Raw genomic sequence first — 27,996 nt, 5'->3', positions numbered from 1 at the left:
GTCCCTGTGACATTTCCAAGGTGAGGGCTTTGCTCTGATAATGGGGACCCTTCAGAGAAGGTTTTCTCCCACATGTGCCCGCAATGGGTGGGGTGGGGGGTGGTCCCAGCAGTTGATCAGAAGCCCCTGGACAAGCGTGGCCTCTCACATCCTCTCTCCCCATCCCGACGTCTGCCTTCACAGGTGTCTGCTTTCCCACAACAGCAAAGAAGAACCACGGCCCAGGTGAGTGTAGCATGTCTTTCTACTGCGCTTTTTCAGCAGGGATTTCGGATGCTGATAAGAACATGACTAATAAAGGCTGGGCGTGGTGGCTCACACTGGTAATCCCAGCACTGTGAGAGGCCAAAGTGAGCAGATCACCTGAGGTCAGGAGTTCGAGACTAGCCTGGCCAACGTGGTGAAACCCTGTCTCTACTAAATACACAAAACTATGGCCCGGTGCGGTGACTCACACCTATAATCCCAGCACTTTGGGAGGCCGAGGCGGGCGGATGATGAGGTCAGGAGATGGAGACCATCCTGGCTACGGTGAAACCCCGTCTCTACTAAAAATACAAAAAGCTAGCTGGGCGTGGTGGCGGGCGCCTCTAGTCCCAGCTACTTGGGAGGCTCAGGCAGGAGAATGGCATGAACCCAGGAGGCAGAGCTTGCAGTGAGCTGAGGTTACGCCACTGCGCTCCAGCCTGGGCAACAGAGTGAGACTCTGTCTCAAAAAAATAAATAAATAAAAACAAATAAAAATAAAAATACAAAATTAGACAGGTGTGGTGGCAGGTGCCTGTAATCCCAGCTACTCGGGAGGCTGAGGCAGGGGAATTGCTTGAACCCAGGAGGTAGAGGTTGCAGTGAGCTGAGATTGCGCCATTGCGCAATCGCGCCCAGCCTGATGCTTGTAAATTTATATCTGACATTCCTGTCACTTTAAAAAGGCAGGCAGAGGGCCAGGCGCAGTGGCTCACACCTGTAATCCCAGCACTTTGGGAGGCCAAGGCAGGCAGATCACGAGGTCAGGAGATCAAGACCATCCTGGTTAACACTGCAAAACCCCGTCTCTACTAAAAATACAAAAAATTAGCCGGGCGTGGCGGGCACCTGTAGTCCCAGCTACTCAGGAGGCTGAGGCAGGAGAATGGCGTGAACCTGGGAGGCGGAGGTTGCAGTGAGTCGAGATTGCGCCACTATACTCCAGCCTGGGCGACAGCGAGACTCTGTCTCAAAAAAAAAAAAAAAAAAAAAAAAAGGCAGCAGAGTACATCTAATATACGACTTGTGTTGTCTGTTTTAGACAACTGTGTCTACTTCTCAGGGGAAATACAGCTCTTTCGGGCATTTAAAGATATATTTGATCTTTGTATGCGAGATATAGCAGACCCATTCCTCAATAACAACCACCTTGAAAGAAACACCACAACAAATCTCCTGCGAGTTTTCTTCCCCTCTGTGTAAACAGCAGGTATTATGCCAAAGCTGCCGTCTGTGGTTCTGTTGGTTTAGTTTGAGGATGCAGAACACTCAGGCCTACAGAGACAGCCTTGTGTGGCGCCAAGTGACCTGGATGTAACACTGCATTACCTAGAGGAACGAATGAACGAACTGCGTGTTCTTGAAATGACCTGCCATGTCTACCGCCACACCACCCGGAATGTGCCTGATCTCGTCTGAAATTGCTTGCCATGATGGTTTTTATTTTTTAAATTAAAAAAATTTTTTTTTTGAGATTCGGAGTCTTGCTCTGTCACCCAGGCTGGAGTGCAGTAGCACGATCTTGGCTCACTGCAACCTCCCCTTCCTGGGTTCAAGTGATTCTCCTGTCTCAGCCTCCCGAGTAGCTGGGAATATAGGCATGGACCACCACGCCCAGCTAATTTTTGTATTTTTAGAGATGGAGTTTCATCGTATTAGCCAGGCTGGTCTCGAACTCCTGACCTCAGGTGATCCGCCCCCTTGGCTGCTAGCTCTCTTTGCATGTAAGTGACATCAGTGTTTTCCATCAGTCTGGAAGCTTTCTCCTTCTTCCGCTCTTCACCCCGGGTTCTAGGAATGTGTGAGTGTGGAGTGCACTGGTCAGAAGTTCTAATTCAAGTTCTAATCTTGAAGTTGTAAGAGCCAGAAATCCAACTAGAAGTAGGTTAGGATTTAAAAAACAAAAAGTAATTCTAGAACTTTGGGAAGCTGAGGCAGGAGGATTGCTTGAGGCCAGGAGTTCAAGAACAGCCTGGGTAATGTGGCAAGACCCCGTCTCTACAAAAAATACAAAAGTTAGCCAGGCGTGGTGGCACATGCCTGTATTTGCAGCTGCACGGGAGGCTAAGGTGGGAGGATCACTTGAGCTTAGGAGGTCGAGGCTGCAATGAGCTGTGATCATGCCTTTGGACTCCAGCCCGGGTGACAGACGGAGAGCCTGTCTCAAAAAAAAAAAATCTATAAGGCAGCACACAAGCCTTGGGAAGAGCAGGTGTGCAGTCGGGCTCCAGAGGCATCTGGCAACCCAGGTATCGCCAGGAATCTTTCTTGTTCCCTGTTCTCTGCTTCTGTGACTTTCTTCTCAGGCTGACTTTGTCAATGTGGCCAGAAATAGCGTAGCCACAGCTCGTCTCCTGACAGCTGCAAGTTCTGCCGCGGTGAGGGACTGAACCTCCTTTCACTGATCCAGTCTGAAAGCTCTCTGGGGAGGATTCCATTGGTCCAGCCTGGCTCAGGTGTATTAGGCCCTCTGTCCGGGCAGCTGTGCACAGGGCAGGAAGGGGTTGGTCCCAGAGGAAGATGAGGCCTCGTGAAGTTTACCACTGTCCACTCCAGGAAGGAAAATGCTCACAGAGCCTGGGTTTCTTTGTGCTTTGTGAAGCCAGGGATGTCTGGGTGTTTCACACCAGAAATGTCTCAGAGCAGTAGAAGAGGCTAGAACAAGGTGGCGAGCCACACCTGCCCTGTCTGTGAAGCTGGACGTTTCACTTGCTGTCTTCCTTGGAAGCACTATTTTTTTTTTTTTTTTTTTTTTGAGGTGGAGTCTCACTCTGTCACTCAGGCTGGAGTGCAGTGGCGCAATCTCAGCTCACTGCAACCTCCACCTCCCGGGTTCACGCCATTCTCCTACTTCAGCCTCCTGAGTAGCTGGGACTACAGGCACCCGCCACCACTCCCAGCTAATTTTTTTGTATTTTTAGTAGAGACGGAATTTCACCATGTTAGCCAGGCTGGTCTCGATCTCCTGACCTTGTGATCTGCCCGCCTCGGCCTCCCAAAGTGCTGGGATTACAGGAGGGAGCCACTGCGCCCGGACAGAAGCCACTGTTTTGTAGGAAGCCATGTGCCACTGGAAATGACTCCCTGTTAGGGCAATCTGGGCACTAAAGATGACAATGTGCCGTTTCAACGCTGTCTGTCCAGCACTTTTGTAGTCTCTGTGCTTTTCATATGTTATTTCATGAATAAACCCATGAGAGGCATATCTATAGAAATTACATATTTACATGGCAATTATATATTTATATAGAAATTGTATATGAATAAATTACATAGAAATTACAAAGACATGTATTAACTATGTAGACATTGTATATGTATAAAACTAGACATTGTGTCTATATATACTAGATGTGTATGTAAACTACATTAACTCTATATTTATATGTATGTACATGTACATATACTACATAGATGCCAGGCATGATAGCTCATGCCTGTAATCCCAGCACTTTGGGAGGCTGAGGTGGGCAGACCACCTGAGGTCAGGAGTTCAAGACCAGCCTGGCCTTATGGCGAAACCCTGTCTCTACTAAAAATGCATAAATTAGCTGGGTGTGTGCCTGTAATCCCAGTTACTTGGGCGGCTGAGGCAGGAGAATCACTTGAACCCAGGAAGCAGAGGTTGCAGTGAGCCGATACTGCACCACTGCACTCCAGCCTGGGCAACACAGTGAGACCCCCATGCCCCCCCCAAAAAAAGAAAGTCATTGGCTTCAGCAGCCTTTAGCCCTTGGTGATAAGTTTTCTAGAGATCGGAGTGTGGAAAAGAACCCAGGCTCCTTAGGGTGATTGGAGATCTGGGCTTCTTTGTGGATTGCCTCTCCCCCTCCCACGTAGCTCCCGGTCCCTGCTGCTGCCCCCGGGCTGTGCCCTGCTTCCTGACCCTCCTCTGCACATGCTTGTCCCACCGTTGGGGACACTTTGGGTCACCCATTTGCCTATGAGCATCCCTCACCACCCCAGCAGCATGTGTCCGGGGTGCCCACTGCAGCCCTTTCTACCCAGCATCCCCCCTTGAGCTCCACCATAGTGACAAAAGCACCCCAACCCTCACTTTTTTTTTTTTTTTTTTTTTTTGAGACAGACTCTTGCTCTGTCGTCCAGGCTGGAATGCAGTGGCGCGATCTCGGCTCACTGCAAGCTCTGCCTCCCGGGTTCAAGTGTTTCTCCTGCCTCCTGAGTAGCTGGGATTACAGGTGCCCGGCACCATGCCCAGCTAATTCTTTTGTATTTTTAGTAGAGATGGGGTTTTACCATGTTGGCCAGGCTGGTCTTGAACTCTTGCCCTCAAGTGATCCACCTGCCTCGGCTTCCCAAAGTGCTGGAATTACAGATGTGAGCCAACCTGCCCGGCCTCAAATTATCTAAACTAAAATTCATTAAACAACATAGTGAGACCCCACCTCTACAAAAAATTTAAATAAAATTAGCTGGGTGTGGTGGCACATGCCTGTAATCCCAGCTACTCAGGAGGCTGAGGCAGGAGAATCGCTTGAACCCAGGAGGCGGAGGTTGTGGTGAGTCAAGATTGCACCACTGCACTCCAGCCTGGACAGAGAGAGACTCTGTCTCAAAAAGATCTAAGACCAGGGGCAGTGGCTCACACCTGTAATCCCAGCACTTTGGGAGGCTGAGGCGGGCAGATTACCTGAGGTCAGGAGTTCGAGACCAGCCTGACCAACGTGGAGAAACCCTGTCTCTACTAAAAATACAAAATTAGCCAGGCGTAGTGGTGCATGCCTGTAATCCCAGCTACTCAGGAGGCTGAGGCAGGAGAATCGCTTGAACCCGGGAGGCAGAGGTTGCGGTGAGCCAAGATTGCGCCACTGCACTCCAGCCTGGGTGACAAGAGCGAAACACCCTCCAAAAAAAAAAAAAAAAAAAAACAAAACTCTCTATCTCTATATGTCTATATATAATATATAGATATAATAGATAATATCTATATATTATGTGTATTATATATACCATCATATTTTCTTCTAATAGGTATAAATTAAAAATGTTTAAATGGGGGTCTTTAATTCATAGAGAGGGGATGGGAGGGGTGAAGGTGGCCAAGCCCTGTTCTGCATCTGTGGAATCCCTTCTCTGCATTTCTCTTGCTGTTTTAATTTTGAGCATAGCTTACATTGAGGATTAGAATCGTGCGCTAATTTAGCTCCTGCTATCCTCCCGTCTGGCACCTCCCACCTTTTTTCCACATCAGATCATCTGTAGTTCCCCTCCTTAAATACCGTGAGATGCAAGTCCCCATTTCCTACAGGGGGGAAAAAAAACAGGCACTTCTACACACGCTCTCTCCCTCTCCCGCACACACCTTACGCCCTGCATTTTCATTCTCTTTGTGGCTCCTACCAGACTTTTCCGTGCCTCCTTTGCCCATGCCAGGCCTCTTGCTAGGAATATCCTTCAGACCTCAGATCACTCTGTTTATCTTTCGTGATTCTGCTCGCCTGTGACCTCCTAGGAAGCTTCACTTGACAGTACGTTGGATCTGGCTGCTGTCTTCCTCGTGTCCATTCTGTATGTAACCACATGTCTACCACCGCCTACAGCGTAGTCTTACGGTACAGCTCTCTTCATGTGTTCATCTGCAGCAACACTTCTAAGCACCTGTAGAACAGGAACGATTTTGTGTTTAGCCCTTGACCCCAAGCACCTGGTAGAACACCGGCAGCGTGCCAGGTCCTTGAAAGGTGCTTGATTGTTGAAGGAATGAAGAGATCCAGTAGGAATGAAGAGATCCAGTGGTGAGATTTTTTTTTTTTTTTTTTTTTTTTTTTGAGATGGAGTCTTACTCTGTTGTACAGCCTGGAGTGCAAGGGCAGGATCTCAGCTCACTGCAACCTACGCCTCCTGGGTTGAAGCAATTCTCCTGCCTGAACTTCCCTAGTAGGTGGGATTACAGGCACCCACCAGCACGTCCAGCTAATCTGTTTTTTGTAGAGACGGGGTTTCACCATGTTGGCCAGGCTGGTCTGAAACTCCTAACCTCAAGCAATCTGCCCGTCTCAGCCCCACAAAGTACTGGGATGACAGGCGTGAGCCACTGCACCCGGCCGAGATATTTTTTCTAATGATTTTTTTGTTTTCTCTTCCACAAAGTGTAGTACAAAGTTAGGGGCGTGCTCAGCTTCCTACCTAACCTAACATGGGGAGAGCTGACCTCAGAAGGTGGTAAGAGCAATCTCCTCTACGCCTTTGCCATGGTACCCAGTGCCAGCCACTCCACATTCATCAGCCATGTGCTGTCCCAGGGGTCACTGTCATTCGGAGACGTGGCTGTGGGCTTCACCTGGAAAGAGTGGCAGCAGCTGGACCTGGAGTGGAGGACCCTGTACCGGATGTGATGCTGGAGAACTACAGCCACCTGCTCTCTCTGGGTGAGGAGGACTTCCCCGTGGTCCTCGGGTTACATGAACTCTTTTTCTTAGTTGTATAAAACTGGGGAACTGCTCACACACTAAAAGTGCTAGGCTGGGCATGGTGGCTCATGCCTGTGATCCTAGCATTTCAGGAAGCCGAGGTGGGAGGATTGCTTGAGCCACAGGTGCAAGACCCGATATATACAAATTAAAAAATGAGCCAGGCATGGTGGCATGTGCCTGCAGTCCCAGATACTTGTGAGTCTCAAATGGAAGGATCACTTGAGGTCCGAGTTCAACACTAGCCTGGGCAACAGAGCAAAACCCCATCTCTACAAAAAAAAATTAAATTAGTTGAGGGTGGTGATGCATGCCTGTAGTCCCAGCTATTTGGGAGGCTGAGACGGGAGGATCATTTGAGTGCAGGAGGTTGAGGCTGCAGTGAACTGTGATTGTGCCATTGCACTCCAGCCTGGGCAACAGAGCAAGACCCTGTGTCAAAAATAAAAGTGCTTGGCCTTGGGTTTCAGTGGTCAAAGAGTCTCGATCCCATTTGGGGTCCTTGTGAAGTTACCAGCCAAGTGAAACAGCTCTTCTCTGGCTGAGACGCCACCGTTTGTTTTGCAAGCTGAACTGTCTGCTTGCTTGGAAGGCCCAGCTGGCTCAGCACAAATCCTTTAACTGTTTCTCCCGAACAGGGTGTCAAGTCAGCAAACCAGCTGTGATCTCCAGTTTGGAGCAGGGGAAGGAGCCATGGATGGAGGAGGAAGAGATATGGACATGGAGCTTCCTAGGTGAGTGGGTGGCCTGCAGGGGGCCACGGGATGAGGCTCCTGGAATTCTACAAAGGAGAACTTATGGATGTTCTCGTGTTTTTTTGTTTTTTTTGTTTTTTTGTTTTTTTGTTTTTTTTTTGAGATGGAGTCTTAGTCACCCAGGCTGGAGTGCAGTGGTGTAATCTCAGCTCACTGCAATCTCTGCCTTCCAGGTTCAAACCATTCTCCTGCTTCAGCCTCCTGAGTAGCAGGGATTACAGGCGCGTGCCACCATGCCTGGTTAATTTTGTAATTTTAGTAGAGACGGGGTTTCACCATGTTGGTCAGGCTGGTTTCAAACTCCTGACCTCAGGTGATCCACCTGCCTTGGCCTCCCAAAGTGCTGGGATTACTGGCGTGAGCCATGGCACCCTGCCGGATGTCCTCTTGTTTCAGGCAACTGGGCTTAAAAGCCTGGGATCTTGGCTGGGCGCGGTGGCTCACGCCTGTAATCCCAGCACTTTGGGAGGCCAAGACGGGCGGATCATGAGGTTAGGAGATCGAGACCATCCTGGCTAACACAGTGAAACCCCGTCTCTACTAAAAATTAGCCGGGTGTGGTGGCACGCATCTGTAGTCCCAGCTACTCGGGAGGCTGAGACAGGAGAATCGCTTGAACCTGGGAAGCAGAGGTTGCAGTTAGCCAAGATTGCGCCACTGTGCTCCAGCCTGGTGACAGAGCGAGACTCATCGCAACAACAACAACAACAACAAAAAGCCTGGCATCTTTGCAAGCAGCTGTGGACATTTGGCCCTAAACCCTGAGATGCCTCAGTGATCCTGCCACCTGCACACATCACTACACGATTCCTTTCCTGTCCTTGGATTTTAGAGAAAGGCGCATTCTATTTTTTTTTCTTTTTTTGAGAGTGTCTGGCTGTTGCCCAGGCTGGAGTACAGTGGTACAGTCTTGGCTCACTGCAATCTCCGCCTCCCAGGTTCAAGCTGTTCTCCTGCTTCAGCCTCCTGAGTAGCTGGGATTACAAGCACGCACCACCACCATGCTCAGCTAATTTTTTTTTTTTTAAGTGGAGATGGGGTTTCACTATGTTGGCCAGGCTGGTCTTGAACCTCTGACCTCAGGTGACCCTCCCACCTCTGTCTCCCAAGGTGCTGGGATTACAGGCATGAGCCACCGCTCCTGGCCTTCTTTTTTCTTGTTTTGAGAGAGGGTCTTGCTTTGTCACCCAGACTGGAATGCAATGGAGTGATTGTAGCTCACTGCAGCGTCCAACTCCCGGACTCAAGCGATCCTCTTACTTCAGCCTCCTGAGTAGCTGCTACTTCAGACACATGCCATCACACTGAGCCCTTTTTTTTTTTTTTTCATTTTTGTAGAGATAGGTTCTCCCTATATTGTCCAGGATGGTCTCAAACTCCTGGGCTCACACGATCCTCCTGCCTTAGCCTCCCAAGTAGGTGGAACTACAGGCATGAGCCATATGCCTGACCGTCTATTTTCATTTGTCCTTTGATTCTGCTCTGCTGTCCCCACTAAGACCTCGATTGCTAAGTCTTCCTGTAGAATCTTCCGTATTTTCCCTGTGGTTATAAAACAGGCTTTCTCCTGTGTTCAGAGATTCATTCATCTGCCCTTTGTTAAAACAGCTATTACTTTGTGCCATTTGTTGTTCTTTTCATCTTTTTCTTTCACTGTGAAATGCCTTAAAAACATATTTGCTACACGTATAATTTAGTCCCCATTCTCTTCTTCACACCCACAAACTGGTGAAAGCTATTCCTGTCCTTTAGTGTACTTAATGACTTTATTTATTTTTGAGATGGAGTCTCACTTTGTCACCCAGACTGGAGTGTAGTGGCGCGATCTTGGCTCATTGCAACCTCCGCCTCCCGAGTAGCTGGGACTACAGGTGCGCACCACCACACCTGGCTAAGTTTTGTATTTTTAGTAGAGATGCCATTTCACCATGTTGGCCAGGATGGTCTTGATCTCCTGACCTCGTGATCCGCCCACCTCAGCCTCCTAAAGTGCTGGGATGACAGGCATAAGCCCCTGCGCCTGGCCAACTTGATGACTTTAAATCACTGCTGTCTCCCTCCCAGCTCACCTTCGCGTGGCATTGGTTCATGCTGATCACCAAGTTTCTGCTGTAAAAAACGAAGGGGCTGGGTTATTTGGAGTTGGCAGCATCTTTTCTATTAAACGCTCATTCAGGGGCCAGGCATGGTGGCTCACGCCTGTAATCCCAGCACTTGGAGAGGCTAAGGCAGGCAGATCACATGAGGTTAGGACTTCGAGACCAGCCTAGCCAACATGGTGAAATCCCGTTTCTACTAAGAACACAAAATTAGCCGGGTATGGTGGCATGCGCCTGTAGTCTCATCTAATCGGGGGCTGAGGAGGGAGGTTCACTTGAGCCCAGGAGGTTGAGGCTACAGTGAGCTGTGGATCCTCCAGCCTGGGCAACAGAGCTTGACCCCATCTCAGAAAAACAAAAATCAAAGATCAGCTAGCACCAGTAATGGAATCAGAAATAATTAAACCTTCCAGTCATGGCAGCTGTCACCTGTAGTCCCAGCACTTTGGGAGGCTGAGGCTGGAGGATTGCTTGAGTCTAGGAGGTCGATGTTGCAGTGAACTATGATCACACCACTGCACTTCAGCCTGGGCGAGACCCTGTCTCTTTAAAAAAAAAAAGAAAGAAAGAAAGAAAGAAAGAAACTTGGCTTATCTTCCATGTTTTTTAGTAGAGATGGGGTCTCATGATGTTGCCCAGGATTGTGTTGAACTCCTGGGCTCAAGCGATCCTCCCACCCCGGCCTCTTAAAGTTCTGGGATTACAAGTGTGAGTCACTGTGCCTGGCCGATCTTAGAGGTTAATGTCAGCTTTGTCTACTTCATGCATCTGGTTACTCTACTGTCCAGCCTGGTATATGACCTTTTATATGACTTTTACATTCTTCTTTCAAGACCGTGTAATATGGCTCCATTCTGCCTAATGGGCTGTACTCAGTATAACTCCACGGGGAGAAGAGCTGTTATTTCATTTGTCCATGTTTCTTCAAGAAGCTCTGGGGGACACTCCTTTAATCACTCTTTGGATCAGGACAAGGATTCTTTGTCAAACATTTGTTCAGGACACTGCTAATTAATTGATGATCCACACCGAAATTACTTGGGAACTTTAAAAATACCCTTGGCTGGGTCTCACGCTAGAAATCTGATGGAGATGAACAGGTGGTCTTCACCTCTCAGAAATTCAGCAGTTCAGCTCAGGAATTTTTTTCTTTTTTTTTTTCTGAGACGGAATTTTGCTCTTGTTGCCCAGGCTGGAGTGCAATGGTGCGATCTCAGCTCACCACAACCTCCGCCTCCCAGGTTCAAGTGATTCTCCTGCCTCAGCCTCCCTAGTAGCTGGCATTACAGGCATGTGCCACCATGCCTGACTAATTTTTTTTATTTTTAGTAGAGATGGGGTTTCTCTATGTTGGTCAGGCTGGTCTTGAACTCCCGACCTCAGATGATCCGCCTGCCTCGGCCTCCCAAAGTGCTGGGATTACAGGCGTGAGCCCCTGCACCTGGCCATGAACTTTTTTTTTTTGAGAGCGAGTCTTTCTCTGTCACCCAGGCTGGAGTGCAGTGGTACAGTCTTGGGTCACTGCAACCTCTGCCTCCCAGGATCAAGCAGTCCTCCTGCCTTAGTCGCCCAAGTAACTGGGATTATAGGCATGTGCCACCATGCCTGGCTAATTTTGTATTTTTAGTAGAGATGGGGTTTCACCATGTTGACCAGGTTGAGTCTTAGACTCTTGACCCCAGGTGATCTGCCCACCTTGGCTTCCCAAAGTGCTGGGATTACAGGCGTGAGCCACTGCACACAGCCGGGAACTTCTAAACAGAGGAGTGACTCCCTTGAGTCGGACATGAGCCTCAGAGGTGAGGCAGCAGGTAGTGTCTTTGGTTTAAAATGTAAATGAAGATACACCAGGTGTGGTGGCTCATGCCTGTAATCTCAGCATTTGGAGAGGCTGAGGCAAAAGAATTGCTTGAGGCCAGGAGTTCGAGACTAGCCCGGTAACATAGCAAAACTACATCTCTACAAAAAAAGAAACTAGGCATGAGCCACCGTGCCTGGCTAATTTTTATAATCCCAGCTAATTGGGAGGCCAAGACAGGAGGATCGCCTGAGGCCAGAAGCTCAAGACAAGCCTGGGCAACATAGTGAGACCCCCATAGCTACAAAAACAGTTTTAAAAACTAGCTGGACATGGTGGCATGCACCTGTAGTCCCAGCTACTTGGGAGGCTGAGGTGGGAGGATCGCTGGAGCAAGGGAGTTTGAGGCCGCAGTGAGCCATGATTGCACCTCCATTCTCCAGCCTGCATGACGGAGTGAGACCCTGTCCCCAAAACAAAAACAAAGTGGTAATACAGGCATCAGGAGACAGCAGGGAGTCTAACTCTGAGGCCAGGATGGCTTGTGTGGACTCTAGTATTCTTCTATTGGACATCATAAAGATCCTTAGGTCCATGTGAGGATAAGTCACTGCAGAAAATGCTGCTAGCTCTAAGAAAATTCCTTTAACAATAAAGACCTCGTGGTGGCTCACGCCTGTGATCCTAGCACTTTGGAATGTCGAGGTGGGTGGATCACCTGAGGCCAGGAGTTCAAGACCAGCCTAACCAACACGGTGAAACCCTGTCTCTACTAAAAATACAAAAAATTAGCCAGGCATGGTGGCGGGTGCCTGTAATCCCAGCTACTTGGGAGGCTGAGGCAGGAGAATCGCCTGAACCCAGGAGGCTGAGGTTGCAGTGAGCTGAGATTGCACCACTGCACTCCAGCCTGGCGACAGAGTGAGGCTCCATCTCAACAACAACAAAAAGGACCTCATGCTTTGAGAAAATCCAGTTGGTATACGGAATGAAAAGGAGCATAGGTCAGGAGAACATAGGAAGTGTGGATAGTGAAGGCCTCGTGTAACCTGGGCCTCAAGGGAGGGACCGGGCACTTGGTTTTACTACTTTCTGGGACAGAGTTTCCCTCCATCACCCAGGCTGGAGTGCAGCGGTGTGATCATGGCTCACTACAGCTTCAACCTGCCAGGCTCAAACAATCTTCCCACCTCAGCTTCCTGAGCAGCTCCGATTACAGGCAATTAGACTTGAAACCACAAAATGAATCCTCCCTTCAAGCTTTTCCTCAATACTTTTGTGATACAATACTCCAAGATTAACAAATTTATGGCCAGGCATGGTGGCTCACGCCTGTAATCCCTGCATTTTGGGAGGCCGAAGCCAGCAGATCACCTGAGGTCAGGAGTTCAAGACCAGCCTGGCCAACATGGTAAAACCCTGTCTCCACTAAAAATACAAAAATTAACTGGGCATGGTGGCCGACACCTGTAATCCCAGCTTCTCTGGAAGCTGAGGCAGGAGAATCACTTGAACCTGGGAGGCAGAAGTTGCAGTGAGCCAAGATCACGCCAGTACACTCCAGCCTGGGCAACCGAGTGAGACTCCGTCTAAAAAAAAAAAAAAAGTTTGTGTTATTTTTTTCTAGAAGTTTGGCAAGTTTTTACCCAGCCAGATAGCCAACAGAAACACCAAGACCAACATTTGAGCCATACGTTCCTAGACAAGAAAGACTGGACCCGAAATGAGCTTCATGAATGTAATGAACTAGGAAAAAAACTCCATCAGAGCCCAAACCTCGTTCCATCGAAACAGCAGGTCCACACAGGTGACTTGTGTGGAAAGAGTCTGATGTGTAACCTGGACTTCACTCCTAACGCCTACCTGGCGACGAGGAGATTTGAGTGCGACGGCGGTGGAAACTTGTTCCTCTATTCGAAAGTTGAAACTCCACCTTTAGGAGCGAATGCACGCGGACGTCACCAGTGTGGAAGTGCTTTAAGCTGTGACGAGGGATTTCCTGCAGCTCAAGGAGCCAGTAGTGAGAAACCCCACGCATGCACCAAGTGTGGGAAAGCCTTCTCCTGCAGATCGGCCCTCATGGTGCATCACGGGGTCCACACGGGGGAGAAATCCTTTGCGTGCAGTGAACGGGGGCGTGGTTCCAGGGAGAAAGTTTGCCCCGACAAACAGGGACTCAAACAAAGGAGAAACCCGGTAGAGACGGCAGAAGGGGTAAAACAATCTTCCAGAGGGCAGGCCTCTGTGTCCCGGGGACAGTTCACGCGGGAGCAAAGCCTTACAGGTGTTCCGAGTGCGAGAAAACCTTCTCCCACAAGTCGCGCCTCATCGAGCACCGTCGCTCCCACACGGGGGTGAAGACCTACGGCTGCAGGGAATGCGGGCGGTCCTTCTCCCGGAAATCTGCCTCCTCATCCACGCCAGAATCCACACAGGGGAGAAGCCCTAAGGCTACAGGGAATGCGGGCCGTCCTTCTCCCGGAAATCGTGTCTCCTCATCCACGCCAGAATCCACACGGGGGAGAAGCCCTACGGCTGCAGGGAATGCGGGCCGTCCTTCTCCCGGAAATCGTGCCTCCTCATCCACGCCAGAATCCACACAGGGGAGAAGCCCTACGGCTACAGGGAATGCGGGCGGTCCTTCTCCCGGAAATCGTGTCTCCTCATCCACGCCAGAATCCACACTGGGGAGAAGCGGTACGGCTGCGGCGGCTGCGGAAAGGCCTTTTTCCAGAAGTCCTACCTCATCCTGCATCGGAGGACTCACACCAGGGGAAGCCCCATGGCTGCGCCGAGTGCGCGAACGCCTCCTCCTAGAACTCCTGCCTCCTGCCGCACAGGCGGACCCACATGGGGAGGAAACCGTACCAGTGCTCCGACTGCGGAAAGACCTTCTCCCAGAACCCCTGCCTCCTGCCGCACAGGCGGACCCACATGGGGGGAAACTACCAGTGCTCCGACTGCGGGAAGACCTTCTCCCAGAAGGCGAACCTCATCCGCCATCACCGGATCCACACGAGGGAGAAGCTGCACGGGTGAAGAGGCCGCGGGGTCATCACAGAGTCACAGCACGAGGTCGCCGAGCCTCTAGGAAGGACGTCCCCAGGGAGACAGCCCTCAATCGAAACCCGACGCACCCCTAGCCAGAGGTCCCATATCGGGATGACATTCTACCACTTTGGTGGCTTAAGAAAAGCATGGTCAACCTGGCGTGGTGGCTCATGCCTGTAATCCCACCACTTTGGGACACTGAGGCGGGTGGATCACCTGAGGTCAGGAGTTCAAGACCAGCCTGGCCAATATGGTGAAAGCTCAGCTCTACTAAAAGTACAAAAAATTAGCCGGGCAGTGTGGCAGGCGCCTGTAATCCCAGCTACTCTGGAGGCTGAAGCAGGAGAATCGCTTGAACCCTGGAGGTGGAGGTTACAGTGAGCCGAGTTCGCGCCACTGCACTCCAGCCTGGCGACAGAGCGAGACTCTGTCTCAAAAAAAAAAAAAAAAAAAAAATACAATGGACTCTGGGGACTCGGAGGCAAGATTGGGATGGGAGTGGATAAAAGACTACACATTGGGTACAGTGTAGGCTGCTTGGATGACAGGTGCACCAAAATCTCGGAAATCACCACTGAAGTTGCACCACTGCACTCCAGTCCGGGCGACAAAGCGAGACTCTGTCTCAAAAAACAAAGAAACAAAACAAAACAAAAAAAACAAAACAAAATTAGACGTGGTGGCACGCACCTATAATCCCAGCTATTCGGGAGGCTGAGGTAGGAGAATCACTTGAACCTGGGAGGTGGAGCTTGCAGTGAGCCAAGATCATGCAAATGCACTCCAGCCTGCGCAGAAAGAAACTAAAAAAAAAAAAAAAAAAAAAAAAAAAAAAAAACAAAAAACTGTCAAAGAAGAACCACAGATTCACCGCTGAATTCTACCAGATATTTAAAGAAGCACCAATGCAAATTCTTCTCAGACTCTTCCAGAAAATTAAAGGGGAAGGGATTCCTCCAAAGTCTTTCTACAAGGCCAGCATTACCCTAATATGAAAACCAGACAAGAACACAACACAGAAAGAAAACTACAGACCAGTATCCCTGATGAACATAGATGCAAAGATCCTTAACAAAATACTAGCAAACCAAATCCAGCAGCACATTAAAAAGATTCTTCACCATGATCAAGTGGGATTTATCCCAGAGATACAAGGATGGTTCAACATTTGCAAATCAATAAATGTGATGCATCCCATCAACTGAACAAAGGACAAAAACCACGTAATCATCTCAAGAGATGAGGAGAAAGCATTTGAGGAAATTCAACATTGCTTTATGACAAAACTCTGAAAAAAGTAGGCATAGAAGGAATGTATGTCAACTCAATAAAGGCCACATGTAACAAATCCACAGCTAACATCACACTGAATAGGGAAAAGCTTAAAGTTTCTTCTCTTGGAACTGGGACAACATATAAATGCCCACCCTCACCACTCTTATTCAATAGTACTAGACGGAGGTCCATAGTCCTAGACGGAGCAGTTAGTCAAGAGAAAGAAATAAAGGGAATTCAAACTAGAGAAGAGCCGTCAAATCATCCCTGTTTTAAGACAACATGGTGTTATATATAGAAAATCCTAAAAGCTCCACTAAAAAACTTTTTTTTTTTTTTTTTTTGAGATGGAGTCTCCCTCTGTCACCCAGGCTGGAGTGCAATGGCACAGTCTCAGCTCACTGCAACCTGTGACTCCTGGGTTCAAGTGATTCTCCTGCCTCAGCCTCCTGAGTAGCTGGGATTACAAGCACGTGCCACCATGCCCAGCTAATTATTATATTTTTAGTAGAGATGAGGTTTTACCATGTTGGCAAGGATGGTCTCGAACTCCTGACCTTGTGATGTGTCCACCTCGGCCTCCCAAAGTGCTGGGATTACAGATGTGAGCCATCATGCCTGACTCTAAAAAACTTTTAGAACTGATACATTTAGTAAAGTTGCAGGATATAAAAATCAACAGACAAAAATCAACATTACTTCTGTATATTGACAGTGAACTAGCTGAAAAATAAATGGAGAAAGCAATCCCATTTACAGTAGCTATAAAAAAATACCTACGAGTAAATTTAACCAAGGAGGAGAAGGTCTCTGTAAGGGAAACTATAAAACACTGGTGAAATAAATTGAAGAGGACACACAGAAAAACGGAAAGATACCTTATGCTGATGGATTGCAAGAATTCATACTGTGAAAATGATCAGACTACCAAAAGCAATCTACAGATTCAATGCAATCCCTATCAGAATACCAATTCTTCACAGAAATAGCAAAAACAATCCTACAATTCATATAGAACCACAAAAAAACCCAAATAGCCAAAGCAGTCCTGAGCAAGAACAAAGCTGAAGGCATCACACTAAATGACTTCAAAATATACTACAAAGCTACAGGAATTAAAGCCTCATGGCACTGGCATAAAAACAGATACAAAGACCAATGAAACAGAACAGAGAACCCAGAAATAAATCCGTACATCTACAGTGAAGTCTTTTTTTTTGAGATGGGATCTCACTCTGTTACCCAGGCTGGAGTGCGGTGGTACAGTCTCAGCTCTCTGTAGCCTTGACCTCCTCAGGCTCAGGTGATTCTCCCACCTCAGCCTCCCAAGTAGCTGGGACCACAGGCATGTACCATCATCACACCAAGCTATTTGTGTGTGTGTGTGTTTGTGTGTGTGTGCGCGTGCACACGTGTGTGTGTATTTTTTTGTAGAAACAGAGTTTCACCACGGTGCCCAGCCTGGTCTCAAACTCCTGGCTCCAGCAGTCCACCTACTTCACCATTCCAAAGTGATAAGATTATAGGCGTGAGCCACTGTGCCTGGCCAGTGGATGCATTTTTGACAAAGGCACCAAGAACATTCATTGGGGAAAGGACAGTCTCTTCAATAAATGGTAGGAAAACTGGGTATCCATAAACAGAAGGATGAAACTTGATCCCTATTTCTCATCATATACAAAAATAAACTCAAAATGAATTTAAGTCTTAAATGTAAGACCCAAAGCTATGACATTACTAGAAGAAAACACAGGGAAAACACTTCAGGACATTGGTCTTGGCAAAAATTGTATTATAAGACCTTGGCCAGGTGTGATGGCTCACATCTGTAATCCCAGCACTCTGGGAGGCTGAAGTGGTCAGATCACTTGAGGTTAGGAGTTCGAGACCAGCCTGGCCACATGGTGAAACCTGTCTCTACTAAAAATCTAAAAATTAGCCAGATGTGGTGGCGCATGCCTGTAGTCCCAGCCACTTGGGAGGCGGAGGCAGGAGAATGGCTCAAACCTGAGAGGTAGAGGTTGCAGTGAGCTGAGATTGCACCCCTACACTCCAGCCTGGGCAACAGAGCAAGACCCCACAGGTTCTTTGGGTGGTCTCTGAATGTCATACAACTCTTATATATTTTATTTAAAAATTGTTTTGACACAAAGTCATGCTGGGTTGCCCAGACTGGAGTGCAGTGATAAGATCATAGCTCACTGCAGCTTCTAACTCTGGGGCTCAAGCAATCCTCCTGCCACCTCAGTCTCCCAAGTTGTTGGAACACAGGTGCCAGCCACCACACCTGGCTAATTTAGTTTGGTTTTGTTTTTTTAGAGATGGGGTCTTGCTATGTTGCCTACGCTGGTCTTGAACTGCTGGCCTCAGGCAATCTTCCTCCCTTGGCCACCCAAAGAGATGGAATTACAAGCACGAGCCACTGTGCACAGCTGAGATTTTTCAACTTAGTCTTTTTGTACATGTGATATTTTATTCATAGAATCCATAAATGGTAGGGAAATTTCTGAGTTCAGAGCAATACATATAATATAAAACGTGATATATAGACTAGAGTTTCTTAGCCATACTGGAGGGGCTGGCTTTAGGTGATCCATGGACTCCCTGAAATTGGGGACACCAGTGGAAATATGTATGAGCTCACGGGCAGATTCCTGTGATTTTCAGACTTCAAAATGTCTCTTGGACTCAAAGATGCCTTAGGGCAGAGGACATGTGTATCCCCAGTATAGAATCTCGGACAGTGAATGTCAGTGAACATTCGGCAGAAAAACTCTGCCAAATTCAGTGCTCTGATGTGACTTTTTCATCAAGTCAAGGTTCCTGGGATCTCTTGTACATGATCATCTCACTCTTGTAAGGTTTCATCGTTTCTGCTTACCCTAGTTTTCTTTCCCACCCTGTTCCCTCTCCCACCAGACTGGACTCTGAAATGGGCATGTACAGAGAAGAGGAGACCCCACCATGCCTCAGGCTTTGAGTGGAGAGGACACAGCCTCTGCTGGGACAGGGAACAGAGGGATGCGGAGACCCTGAAGATGCTTATGGACAGTGGTCTGAGGTCGGGACAGTGGCAGGAGATACCATTCACTCAGCATCTCCAGGACAAGAGATCAGCCTGGCAGTTACATGTGTTTTTCTTCAAACTGGTTGCCAGGTTGGAATGGCCAATGACATCAGATATTCCAACCTTCCTGACTGGAAGGACTGGACTCCATGGGTGCCTGGGAGCTGAAGTGGACAACAGTATCTTCTCAGAGCTGTTCTCCACTCCTGACTTCTCCCAGCCTCGAGAATTCATAACACACTCTTCTGGCTCCTAGCAGAGTCCAGAAAAAGGCCTTGGGCAGAACAGAGACTCTGTCCATGGAATGGGACAGATTTTGGGAAAAATCATGACCATCCTGCTCGCCGAGCATAAGGAGGAGAGCCCCCAGGTGAGCACCTCAGGGTACCCCCTCTGGGAGGTGGGGGATGATGAAGTGTCGGGACCATCAGGTGAGGTGACTGGAGGAAGAAGAGGTGGGATAGGATTGACTAAGACAAAGGAAGGGGGCCAGGCATGGTAGCTCACGCCTGTAACCCCAACACTTTGGGAGGCCGAGGCAGGCAGATCACCTGAGGTCAGGAGTTCAAGACCAGCCTGGCCAATATGGTGAAACCCCATCTCTACTAAAAGTACAAAAATTAGCTGGGCGGTAATGATGCGCGCCTGTAATCCCAGCTACTCGGGAGGCTGAGACAGGAAAATCGCTTGAGTCTGGGAGGAAGAGGTTGCAGTGAGCCGAGATCGCTCTATTGCACTCCAGTTTGGAGAAATTCAGGCTGGGTTCTGTGGCTCACACCTGTAATCCCAGCACTTTGGGAGGCCAAGGCAGGAGGATCACTTGAGGCCAGGAGTTTGAGACCAGCCTGGCCAACAAGGTGAAACCCTGTCTCTACTGAAAGTACAAAATTGAGCTGGGCATTATTGCAGGCACCTGTAATCCCAGCCACCAGAGAGGCTGAGGCAGGAGAATAACTGGAATCCAGGAGACAGATGTCGCAGTGAGCTGAGATTGCACCACTACACTCCAGCCTGGGAGACAAAGCAAGATTCTGTCTCGAAACAAACAAACAAACAAAAAACGGAGGGACTCAGAGAGCCAGGGACCAGGGAAGGACATGAGGAAATGTTCTGAGGACAGAGAAACGGAAGAATGGGGAGGGGAAGGAGCGGCACGTGGGGTTGACAGAGGACAAAGTCAGAAAGATGGCTTGGAGAAGCCGGCAGTCTACAAGGCTGGGGAGGATGGAGAGTGGTTTGGGGTTAGAGGTCGGGGTCTAAGGTGATCAGTTGCAGAAGCATTACACGGTGGTCTGGTTTCTTTACTCAGCCCCTGGGGTAGATCCCAGACCCTCACGCAGGTCCCTTTGCTGGAAAAGGAAGAGGGAGTGGTCAGACCAATCTGAGAAGGAGCCAGAGAAGGAGCTCGCCCCTGAGGAGACCTGGGTGGCGGAGACGCTGTGTGGCCTCAAGATGAAGCTGAAGCAACGGCGAGTGTCGCCCGTGCTCCCCGAGCACCACGAGGCCTTCAGTAGCCAGCTTGGTAGGAGGACACCCCAGAGAGCACCTCCAATCCTATTCTTCTAAAAAAGAGGAAATTTCCAATAACCACTATTTTCCAATGGGAAAAATATGCCCCCAGTGGGTGAGCTCTCCATCTGGGAGGACTCAGAAGTGATCACTCATGAGGGACGCTTAGGAGACGATAGAGGATTAGGCTAGACTTGATAAAGGTCGGTGCTTGGGATATGAAAGCTTGGTTTTGGGCCAGGTGCGGTGGCTCATGCCTGAGATCCCAGCACACTGGGAGGCTGAGGCAAGCGGATTGCTTAAACTCAGGACTTTGAGGATGTAATGAGCTATGACTGCACCACTGCACTCCAGCCTGGGTGACAGAGCAAAACCCTGTCTCAAAAGAAAAACAAAGCCCAGGTGTGGTAGCTCATGCCTGTAATCCCAGTACTTTGGGAGGCCGAGACAGGTGGATCACTTGAGGTCAGTTGTTCGAGACCAACCAGACCAATATAGCGAAACCTCATTTATGCTAACAATACAAAAATTAGCCAGGCGTGGTGGTGCACGCCTGTAATCCCAGCTACCCGGGAGACTGAGACAGGAGAATCGCTTGAACCTGGGAGGCGGAGGTTGCAGTGAGCCGAGATCACACCACTGCACTCCAGCCTGGGCAACAGAGCAAGACTCCGTCTCAAAAAGGAAAAAATAAAACATAAAATAAAAGAAAGAGTTTGGGGAGCTACAGAGAGGGGAGACCAGAGTTATTTCACCCTGGGCTGTAGTCATCCTTGTTGGAATCTGACTTCATTCATTCAATGGAATTTGGGAAGGGGGTGTATATGGAATAAATGTGTCTGGGATAGCTGCATTCAGCATTGCACACCCCCAACTAGGGAAATGGATCACCTTCTCAGGACAACTTGATCCAGCTGCCTGCTTGGGGTCAGAAGTAAAGACTAACCGGGACCTCCACAAGAAGTCCCGCCCCCTGGATACAAACGGGGAGGGCGGTGGCAGCACCTGGCTTCTTATTGCATGCAGATGTCAGCTGGCCACGTGAAGCCCCATTTCACCACCTTCAGAGGCCATCTGCCAAGCGCATCTATTCTAGATCCTACAGCTGTGATCACACGCACTGAGTGGGTGTGAAGAGCTGGGCGTCCAGGACTTTCCAGCCCAACCCCACAGGGTCTTTCTTCTTGGCCCCAGTCTCTGGCTTCTGTTAATGTGGCTGCGAGGACAAGCTCTCTCTCCCCGCATACAGGACTGTCACGCCATTCACGTGCAGTGTGAGGTCAGCCTTTCCTGGGTGGTTGAAGAATCTGTGCGAGTTGACATTATTATATTATATTAAAGCATAATTGTATTAATTGAATTTCAGTAGAGACTGTGTGGCTCAGGCTGGAGGGCGGTGGCTCCTCACAGGTGTCATCCCACTGCTGATCAGCTCGCAAGCTTTGACCTGCTCCGTGTCTGACGTGGGCCGGTTCACCTCTCCTTAGGCAACCTGGTGGTCCCCTGCTCCTGGGAGGTCACCAATTAATGCCAAACTCCTGGGATCGAGTGATCCCCTCACCTCAACCTCCCAAGGAGCTGGGACTACAGGCATGAGCCACCACACCCAGCACAGTTGACATTTCTTGTGTGCACCCAGAAATGTCATCCTGGTGACCAAGGAGAGAATGTGATGCCCCCTGTTTATAAGAGCCCAGTGCCCACGCTATAATGGGGTTACCAAGTGTCTATCAGTGCTCGGACAAAAAGTCTTCCATGAGAAGGAGTGAGGCTCAGCCAGGCACAGTGACTCAGCTCTATAATCCCAGCACTTTGGGAGGCAGAGGAGGGAGGATTGCTTGAGGCCAGGAGTTTGAGGCTAGCCTGGGCAACACAGTGAGAACCAACCCCCCACCCACACCCCCCAAAAATTAAAAAATTAGCCTAGCATGTTTGCAAGTTCCTGTGGTCCCAGCTACTCAGGAGGCTGAGTCGGGAGGATTGCATGAGCCCAGGAGGTCAAGGCTGCAGTGAGCTATGATAACATCACTGCACTGCAGCCTGGGCACCACAGCAAGACCCTGCCCCTAAAAAAAAATTAAAACATTAACAATAAAAATAAAATAAAGATCACCTGGGCAGCTTAAAATTCAGGTTATCCCTGTAGTCAGTGCTACAAGGCATTGACCATTAGCACTGACCAGTGTCTTCAAGAAGCTTCCATCGACCGGGCGTGGTGGCCCACGCCTGTTATCCCAGCACTTTGAGAGGCCTAGGCGGGCGGATCACGAGGTCAGGAGATCAAGCCCATCCTGGCTAACACGGTGTAACCCCGTCTCTACCAAAAACGCAAAAAATGAGCCGGGCATGGTGATGGGCGCGTGTAGTCCCAGCTACTCAGGAGGCTGAGGCAGGAGAATGGCGTGAACCCGGGAGGCGGAGTTTACAGTGAGCTGAGATTGCACCACTCCACTCCAGCCTGGGCGACAGAGCGAGACTCTGTCTCAAAAACAAAACAAAAAGAAGCTTCCATCAGAGGCTGCAAAATGGTGCCCACAGGCCAAGCCCGGCTGTAGATTGCCTTGACTGGCCCATGAAGAGTTTGAAAATAATTGTAACTAACTGCCAATATTCAAACATTTGGAGATTTCCTGTGAAAAAACAATCTGCATTTTCCAATTCTCTGGCCACGCGGAGCCCACATTCGGGCCTAGTAAGTGCCCAGGAGCTGGGCTACAAATGCAGCTACCCCTTTAGAGTTGGCCTCGATGCCCACAGGCCTCTCTCCCGGGGGCCAGGTCTGCTCAAGCCTGTGGACACCTCACCAGCCCTGCTGGAAAAGTGCAATTCCCAGAGTGCGTTCTGACCAGGAAGGACTCCTCAGAGCTCCTGAGGAAGGCATGGGCCTCTGGCCTGAGGCTCACTGCAGCTGTCCCAACGCTGCCACCACCTCCGGGCTGTGGTTTTGTCTTGTCTTGTTTTGTTTTAGAGACACAGTTACACTCTGTGATCTAGGCTGGAGTGCAGTGGTGCAGTCATAGCTCACTGCAGCCTTGAACTCCGGGCCTTAAGTGATCCTCCCGCCTCAGCCTCCTGAGTAGCTGGGACTATAGGTGCCCACCACCACATCTGGTTCAGTTTTGAATTTTTTTATAGAGATGTTGCCCAGGCTGGTCTCAGACTCCTGACCTCGAGCAATCCTCCTGCCTCCACCTCCCAAAGTGCTGGAATTATAGGCTTGTGTCACCCCACCTGGCTAATTTTTATTTGCCTATTTATTTATTTTTGAGACAGGGTCTCATTCTGTCACCCGGGCTGGAGTGCAGTGGCACGAGCATAGCTCACTGCAGCCTCAAACTCCTGGCCTCGAACGATCCTCCCACTTCAGCCTCCTGAGTGGCTGGGATTACAAGTTCATGCCTCAACACCTAGCTCATTTTTAAGTTATTTGTGGAGATGGGATCTTGCCATTGTTCCCAGGGTGGTCTTGAAGTCCTGGCCTCCAGCGATCCTCCTGTCTTGGCCTCCTAAAGTGTTGGGATTACTGGTGTGAGCCGTTGCACCAGACCCTGGTGTGTCTCTATGAGCGACTTCCCCACACATGACCTCACCTGACCCTCAGAGGAACCATCCAGAGATAGAAGGGACAAGGTCATTACTTGCGGAGGGACAGCCCTTGGGCCGGATAAATGGCGCAAGGTATGGGCTGAAGCTTCCCTTGGGAGGGAAGGGACATAGGTCACGGGACAAGGTGATGTGGCCTGGACACTGTGGGGCACTTTCTGATCCTGGGTGAAAGTAAGGACGTAGGAAGGATGGGAGCGTGGAGTAATAGCAGAGTGGGTGAGAGGAGAAAGTGGAGGCCTAGCCTGAAGACGGAGGGGACAATGGTGGGAGGTGATGGGCAGTGGAGATGCCAGCCTGGCCCAGCTGGGACTCAGAGCCGTGGCAGCGGCGCCCCCTGGTGGCCGTGAGGACGCCTGCTTCCCCTTCCCTGGGGGTTTGATGGCACCATCATGGCAGAAATGATTCAAAGCTGAGCAGGTGCCAGGCACCGTTCAATGTGCACAATACGTGGGTGTTTCGCTTTTAAATTGTTTATTTAAGAGATTATTTTAAAAAATTAACAGGCAATTTCCTTGGGTCTTGAAGTCATAATTTCTTTTTCTTTTTTTTTCTTTTTTTTTTCCTAAGACAGAGTCTCATTCTGTCGCCCCGGCTAGAAGGCAGTGGCGCAATCACAGCTCACTGCAGCCTCGACCTCCTGCCTCCCAGGCTCAAGCAGTCCTCCCACCTCAGCCTCCCGAGTAGCTTGGACTACAGGTGCACACCACCACGCCCGCCCAATTTATACATTTTTTGTAGTGACAAGATCTCACTGTGTTGCCCTGGCTGGTCTTGAACTCCTGCACTCAAGTGATCCTCCCGCCGCGGCCTCCCAAAGTGCTGGGATTACAGATGTGAGCCGCCACGCCCAGCCTGCGTGGGTGTTTCTACAAAATCTTAAGTATCTCTCACAACAACCCTGTGATTGCCACTATTATCACTGTCCCTTTTCACAGCCGAGGAGACCCAGGTGCTGGGAACTGAGGACAGTGATATATCCTATGCCGGTGCTATACTGGGATTTGAGCAACCCAGGCCCAGCCCAACCCACTTCAAAAACAAAAGTAGGCCGGGCACAGTGGCTCATGCCTGTAATCCCAGCGCTTTGGGAGGCTGAACTGGGTGGATCACTTGAGGTGAGGAGTTCGAGACCAGCCTGGCCAACATGGTAAAACCCTGTCTCTACTAAAAATACAAAAATGAGCCAAGCGTGGTGGTGGGCGCCTGTAGCCCCGGCTACTCAGGAGGTTGAGGCATGAGAATTGCTTCTTGAACCTGGGAGACAGAGGTTGCAGTGAGCTGAGATCCTGGCATTGCATTCTAACCTGGGTGACAGAGCAAGACTCTGTCTCAAAAAAAAAAAAAAAGTAGATCCAGCAATTCCACTTCTAGGTAGATGCTCCAAAGAATTGAAAGCAGGGATTCCAGCTGATATTTGTGGGATTTTTTTAACCTTTTTTTTTTGAGATGGAGTCTCACTCTGTCCCCTAGGCTGGAGTGCAGTGGCTAGATCATAGCTCACTGCAGCCTCAGCCTCCCAGGCTAAAGCAATTCTCTTGCCTCAGCCTCTCAAGTAGCTGGGACTACAGGCATTCCTCACCATGCCCAGCTAAGTTTTTTGTTTTTTGTAGAGATGGGGACCTGCTATGTTGGCCAGGCTGGTCTCAAACTCCTAGCTTCCAGCAATCCTCCCACCTCAGCCTCCCAAAGTGCTGGGATTACAGGCATGAGCCACTGTACCCATCCTGAACAGATATTTGTACACCCATGTTCATAGCAGCATTATTCACAATAGCCAAGAGGTAGAAGTAACCCAGGAGTCCACCTACCAATGAATAGATAAACAAAATGTGGTCTATCCACACAATGAAATATTATGCAGCCCTAAAAAGGAAATAAAATGCTGACACCTGCTGCTGCATGGATGAACCTTGAGGACATAATGCTCAGTGAAATCAGACAGTCACAGCTGGGCGCAGGGGCTCCCACCTGTAATCCCAGCACTTTGGGAGGCTGAGGTAGGAGGATCACTTGAGCCCAAGAATTCAAGACCAGCCTGAGCAATACAGTGAGACCTCATCTCTACCAAAAAATTTAAAAGCCAAGTGTGGTGGTGTGTTCCTGTAGTCCCAGCTACTAGAGAGGCAGAGGTGGGAGGACTGCTTGAGCCAGGGAGGTGGAGGTTGCAGTGAGCAGAGATCATGCCACTGCACTCCAGCCTGGGGGACAAAGCAAACCCTGTCTCAAAAAAATTTTAAAAAAAAGAAGAAGAAGAAAAGAAAGTAAGGGAAGGAAGGGAGGGAGGGGATGGGAGGAAATAAGTCAGTCACAAAGAGGCAGATATGGCCAGGTGCTGTGGCTCACACCTGTAATCCCAGAACTTTGGAGGCCAAGGTAAGTGGATCACTTGAGGTCAGAAGTTTGAGACCAGCCTGGCCAACATGGTGAAACTCCATCTCTAATAAAATACAAAAAATTAGCTGAGTGTGGTGGCGCACACCTGTAATCCCAGCTACTTGGGAGGCTGAAGCGTGAGAATCACTTGAACCCAGGAGGCAGAGGTTGCAGTGACCCAACGTTGCGCCACTGCACTCCAGCCTGGGTGACAGAGTGAGACTCCGTCTCAGAAAAACGACAAAAAGGCTGGGCACAGTGGCTCATGCGCTTTGGAAGCCTGAGGCAGGCGGATCACCTGAGGTCAGGAGTTCAAGAACAGCCTGGCTAACATGGCAAAACCCCGTTTCTACTAAAAATCAAAAAAAATTAGCCAGGTGTGGTGGTGCGCTCCTGTAATCCCAGCTACTCAGGAGGCTGAGGCAGGAGAATCGCTTGAACATGGGAGGCGGAGGTTCCAGTGAGCTGAGATCACGCCACTGCACTCCAGCTTGGACAACAAGAGCAAAACTCCGTTTAAAAAAAAAAAAAAAAGGCAAATACAGCATGATTCCACTTATATAAGGTACCTAGAATAGTCAAACTGATAGAGACAGTAAAAAAGTGAAATACTGGTTATCAGAGCCTGGGGGTCATGGGGATGGAGAGTGAGGGTTTAATGGGGACAGTTTCAGTTTGGGAAGATGGAAGAGTTCTGGAGATGGATGGTGGTGACGGTTACACAGTATTTTTTTTATCTCTCTCTTTTTTTTTCTTTTTTAAGATGGAGTCTCGCTCTATCACCCAAACTGGAGTGCAGTGGTGTGATCTCAGCTCACCGCAACCTCCGCCTCCTGGGTTCAAGCAATTCTCTTGCCTCAGCCTCCTGAGTAGCTGAGATTATAGGTGCGCACCGCCACGCCCAGCTAATTTTTGTATTTTCAGTAGAGATGGGGATTTGCCACGTTGGCCAGGCTGGTCTTGAACTCCTGACCTCCTGCCTGCCTCGGCCTCCCAAAGGGCTGGTGTTACAGGCGTGAGCCACCATGCCCAGCCTGGTTGCACAATATTTTTGATGTAGTAAATGCCACTGAATTGTACCCTCAAAAATAGCTAAAATGGCAAATTTTATGTTACGCATATTTTACCACAATTAAAAAAAAAAAAAAAAAAAAAAAGCAAGTGTAGGATCCCCTCCCAGCCGGGGCTCTGGCCCTTCGCTGGCCCCACAGTGGAGGAAGGTGGACACACACTCATTAAGGTGGACACGCACTGACCAGGATTTTGAGCATGGGGTTTTCCCTTCTATAGCCCTGGCCCTCAACCTTCCGTGACAATCGGCTTTCCTCTCTCATGTGATTTGACTTTCCCAGACTGGAACATTCGCTTTCCGTTCGCTTTACTGAACAACTCCTGGACATCCAAACTCTCTCTGTCCTCCGTCTCTCTTCCCTGAAGCTTCCTCGGCACACAGCACACCTAGGCAAGCCTGGGTGGGTACAGGAGTGGTTCACCCCATCCCTGGAACAGGCTCAGACACTTTCGGGCATAAAGGCCCCCTCCCTGGCTTGATGGTCAACCTGTGCCCGGTGTCACACCCATCAAATGACTTTGTATTTCCCAGCTTCTCTTCCACCCCCACTCTCTTGGGAGAGGTCAGGCCCTTCCAGCCCAGAGTGGGGGTCAGCGTGGACCTGGGATTTGATGTATACTCTAAGCTTGGAGGAAAAAATGATTAAAAAGTCCCCCAAGGGCAGCAGGAAATCGGGCTCTGGCCCCAGATGCATTTGTAACGAAAGGGATTAGA

The 27,996-nt window shown here is 49.5% G+C and overlaps 1 protein-coding gene across 11 annotated transcripts in view; it reads left to right on the top strand.

Moving 5' to 3' along the window:
* Positions 1 to 27,996, top strand: part of LOC139362955 (uncharacterized) — an 89,982-nt gene that overhangs the window by 50,994 nt on the left and 10,992 nt on the right. For 4 of the 11 annotated variants that reach the window (XM_071095364.1, XM_071095372.1, XM_071095374.1 and 1 more), the window contains 5 exons: positions 184 to 225; positions 6,510 to 6,635; positions 7,316 to 7,411; positions 18,575 to 19,092; positions 20,032 to 20,244. In XM_071095364.1, coding sequence (XP_070951465.1) covers positions 184 to 225; positions 6,510 to 6,635; positions 7,316 to 7,411; positions 18,575 to 18,978 — 668 coding nt within the window. In that variant the 3' untranslated portion in view covers positions 18,979 to 19,092; positions 20,032 to 20,244. Of the gene's footprint in view, positions 1 to 183; positions 226 to 6,509; positions 6,636 to 7,315; positions 7,412 to 18,574; positions 19,093 to 20,031; positions 20,245 to 24,404; positions 26,087 to 27,996 lie in introns of those variants that run through there. The other 7 variants (XM_071095366.1, XM_071095365.1, XM_071095368.1 and 4 more) reach the window with 7 other exon arrangements.

This window comes from Macaca nemestrina, chromosome 4 (assembly GCF_043159975.1).
Source record: "Macaca nemestrina isolate mMacNem1 chromosome 4, mMacNem.hap1, whole genome shotgun sequence".
Classification (NCBI taxonomy): Eukaryota; Metazoa; Chordata; class Mammalia; order Primates; family Cercopithecidae; genus Macaca; species Macaca nemestrina.
This window is presented reverse-complemented; position numbering and strand designations above follow the sequence as displayed.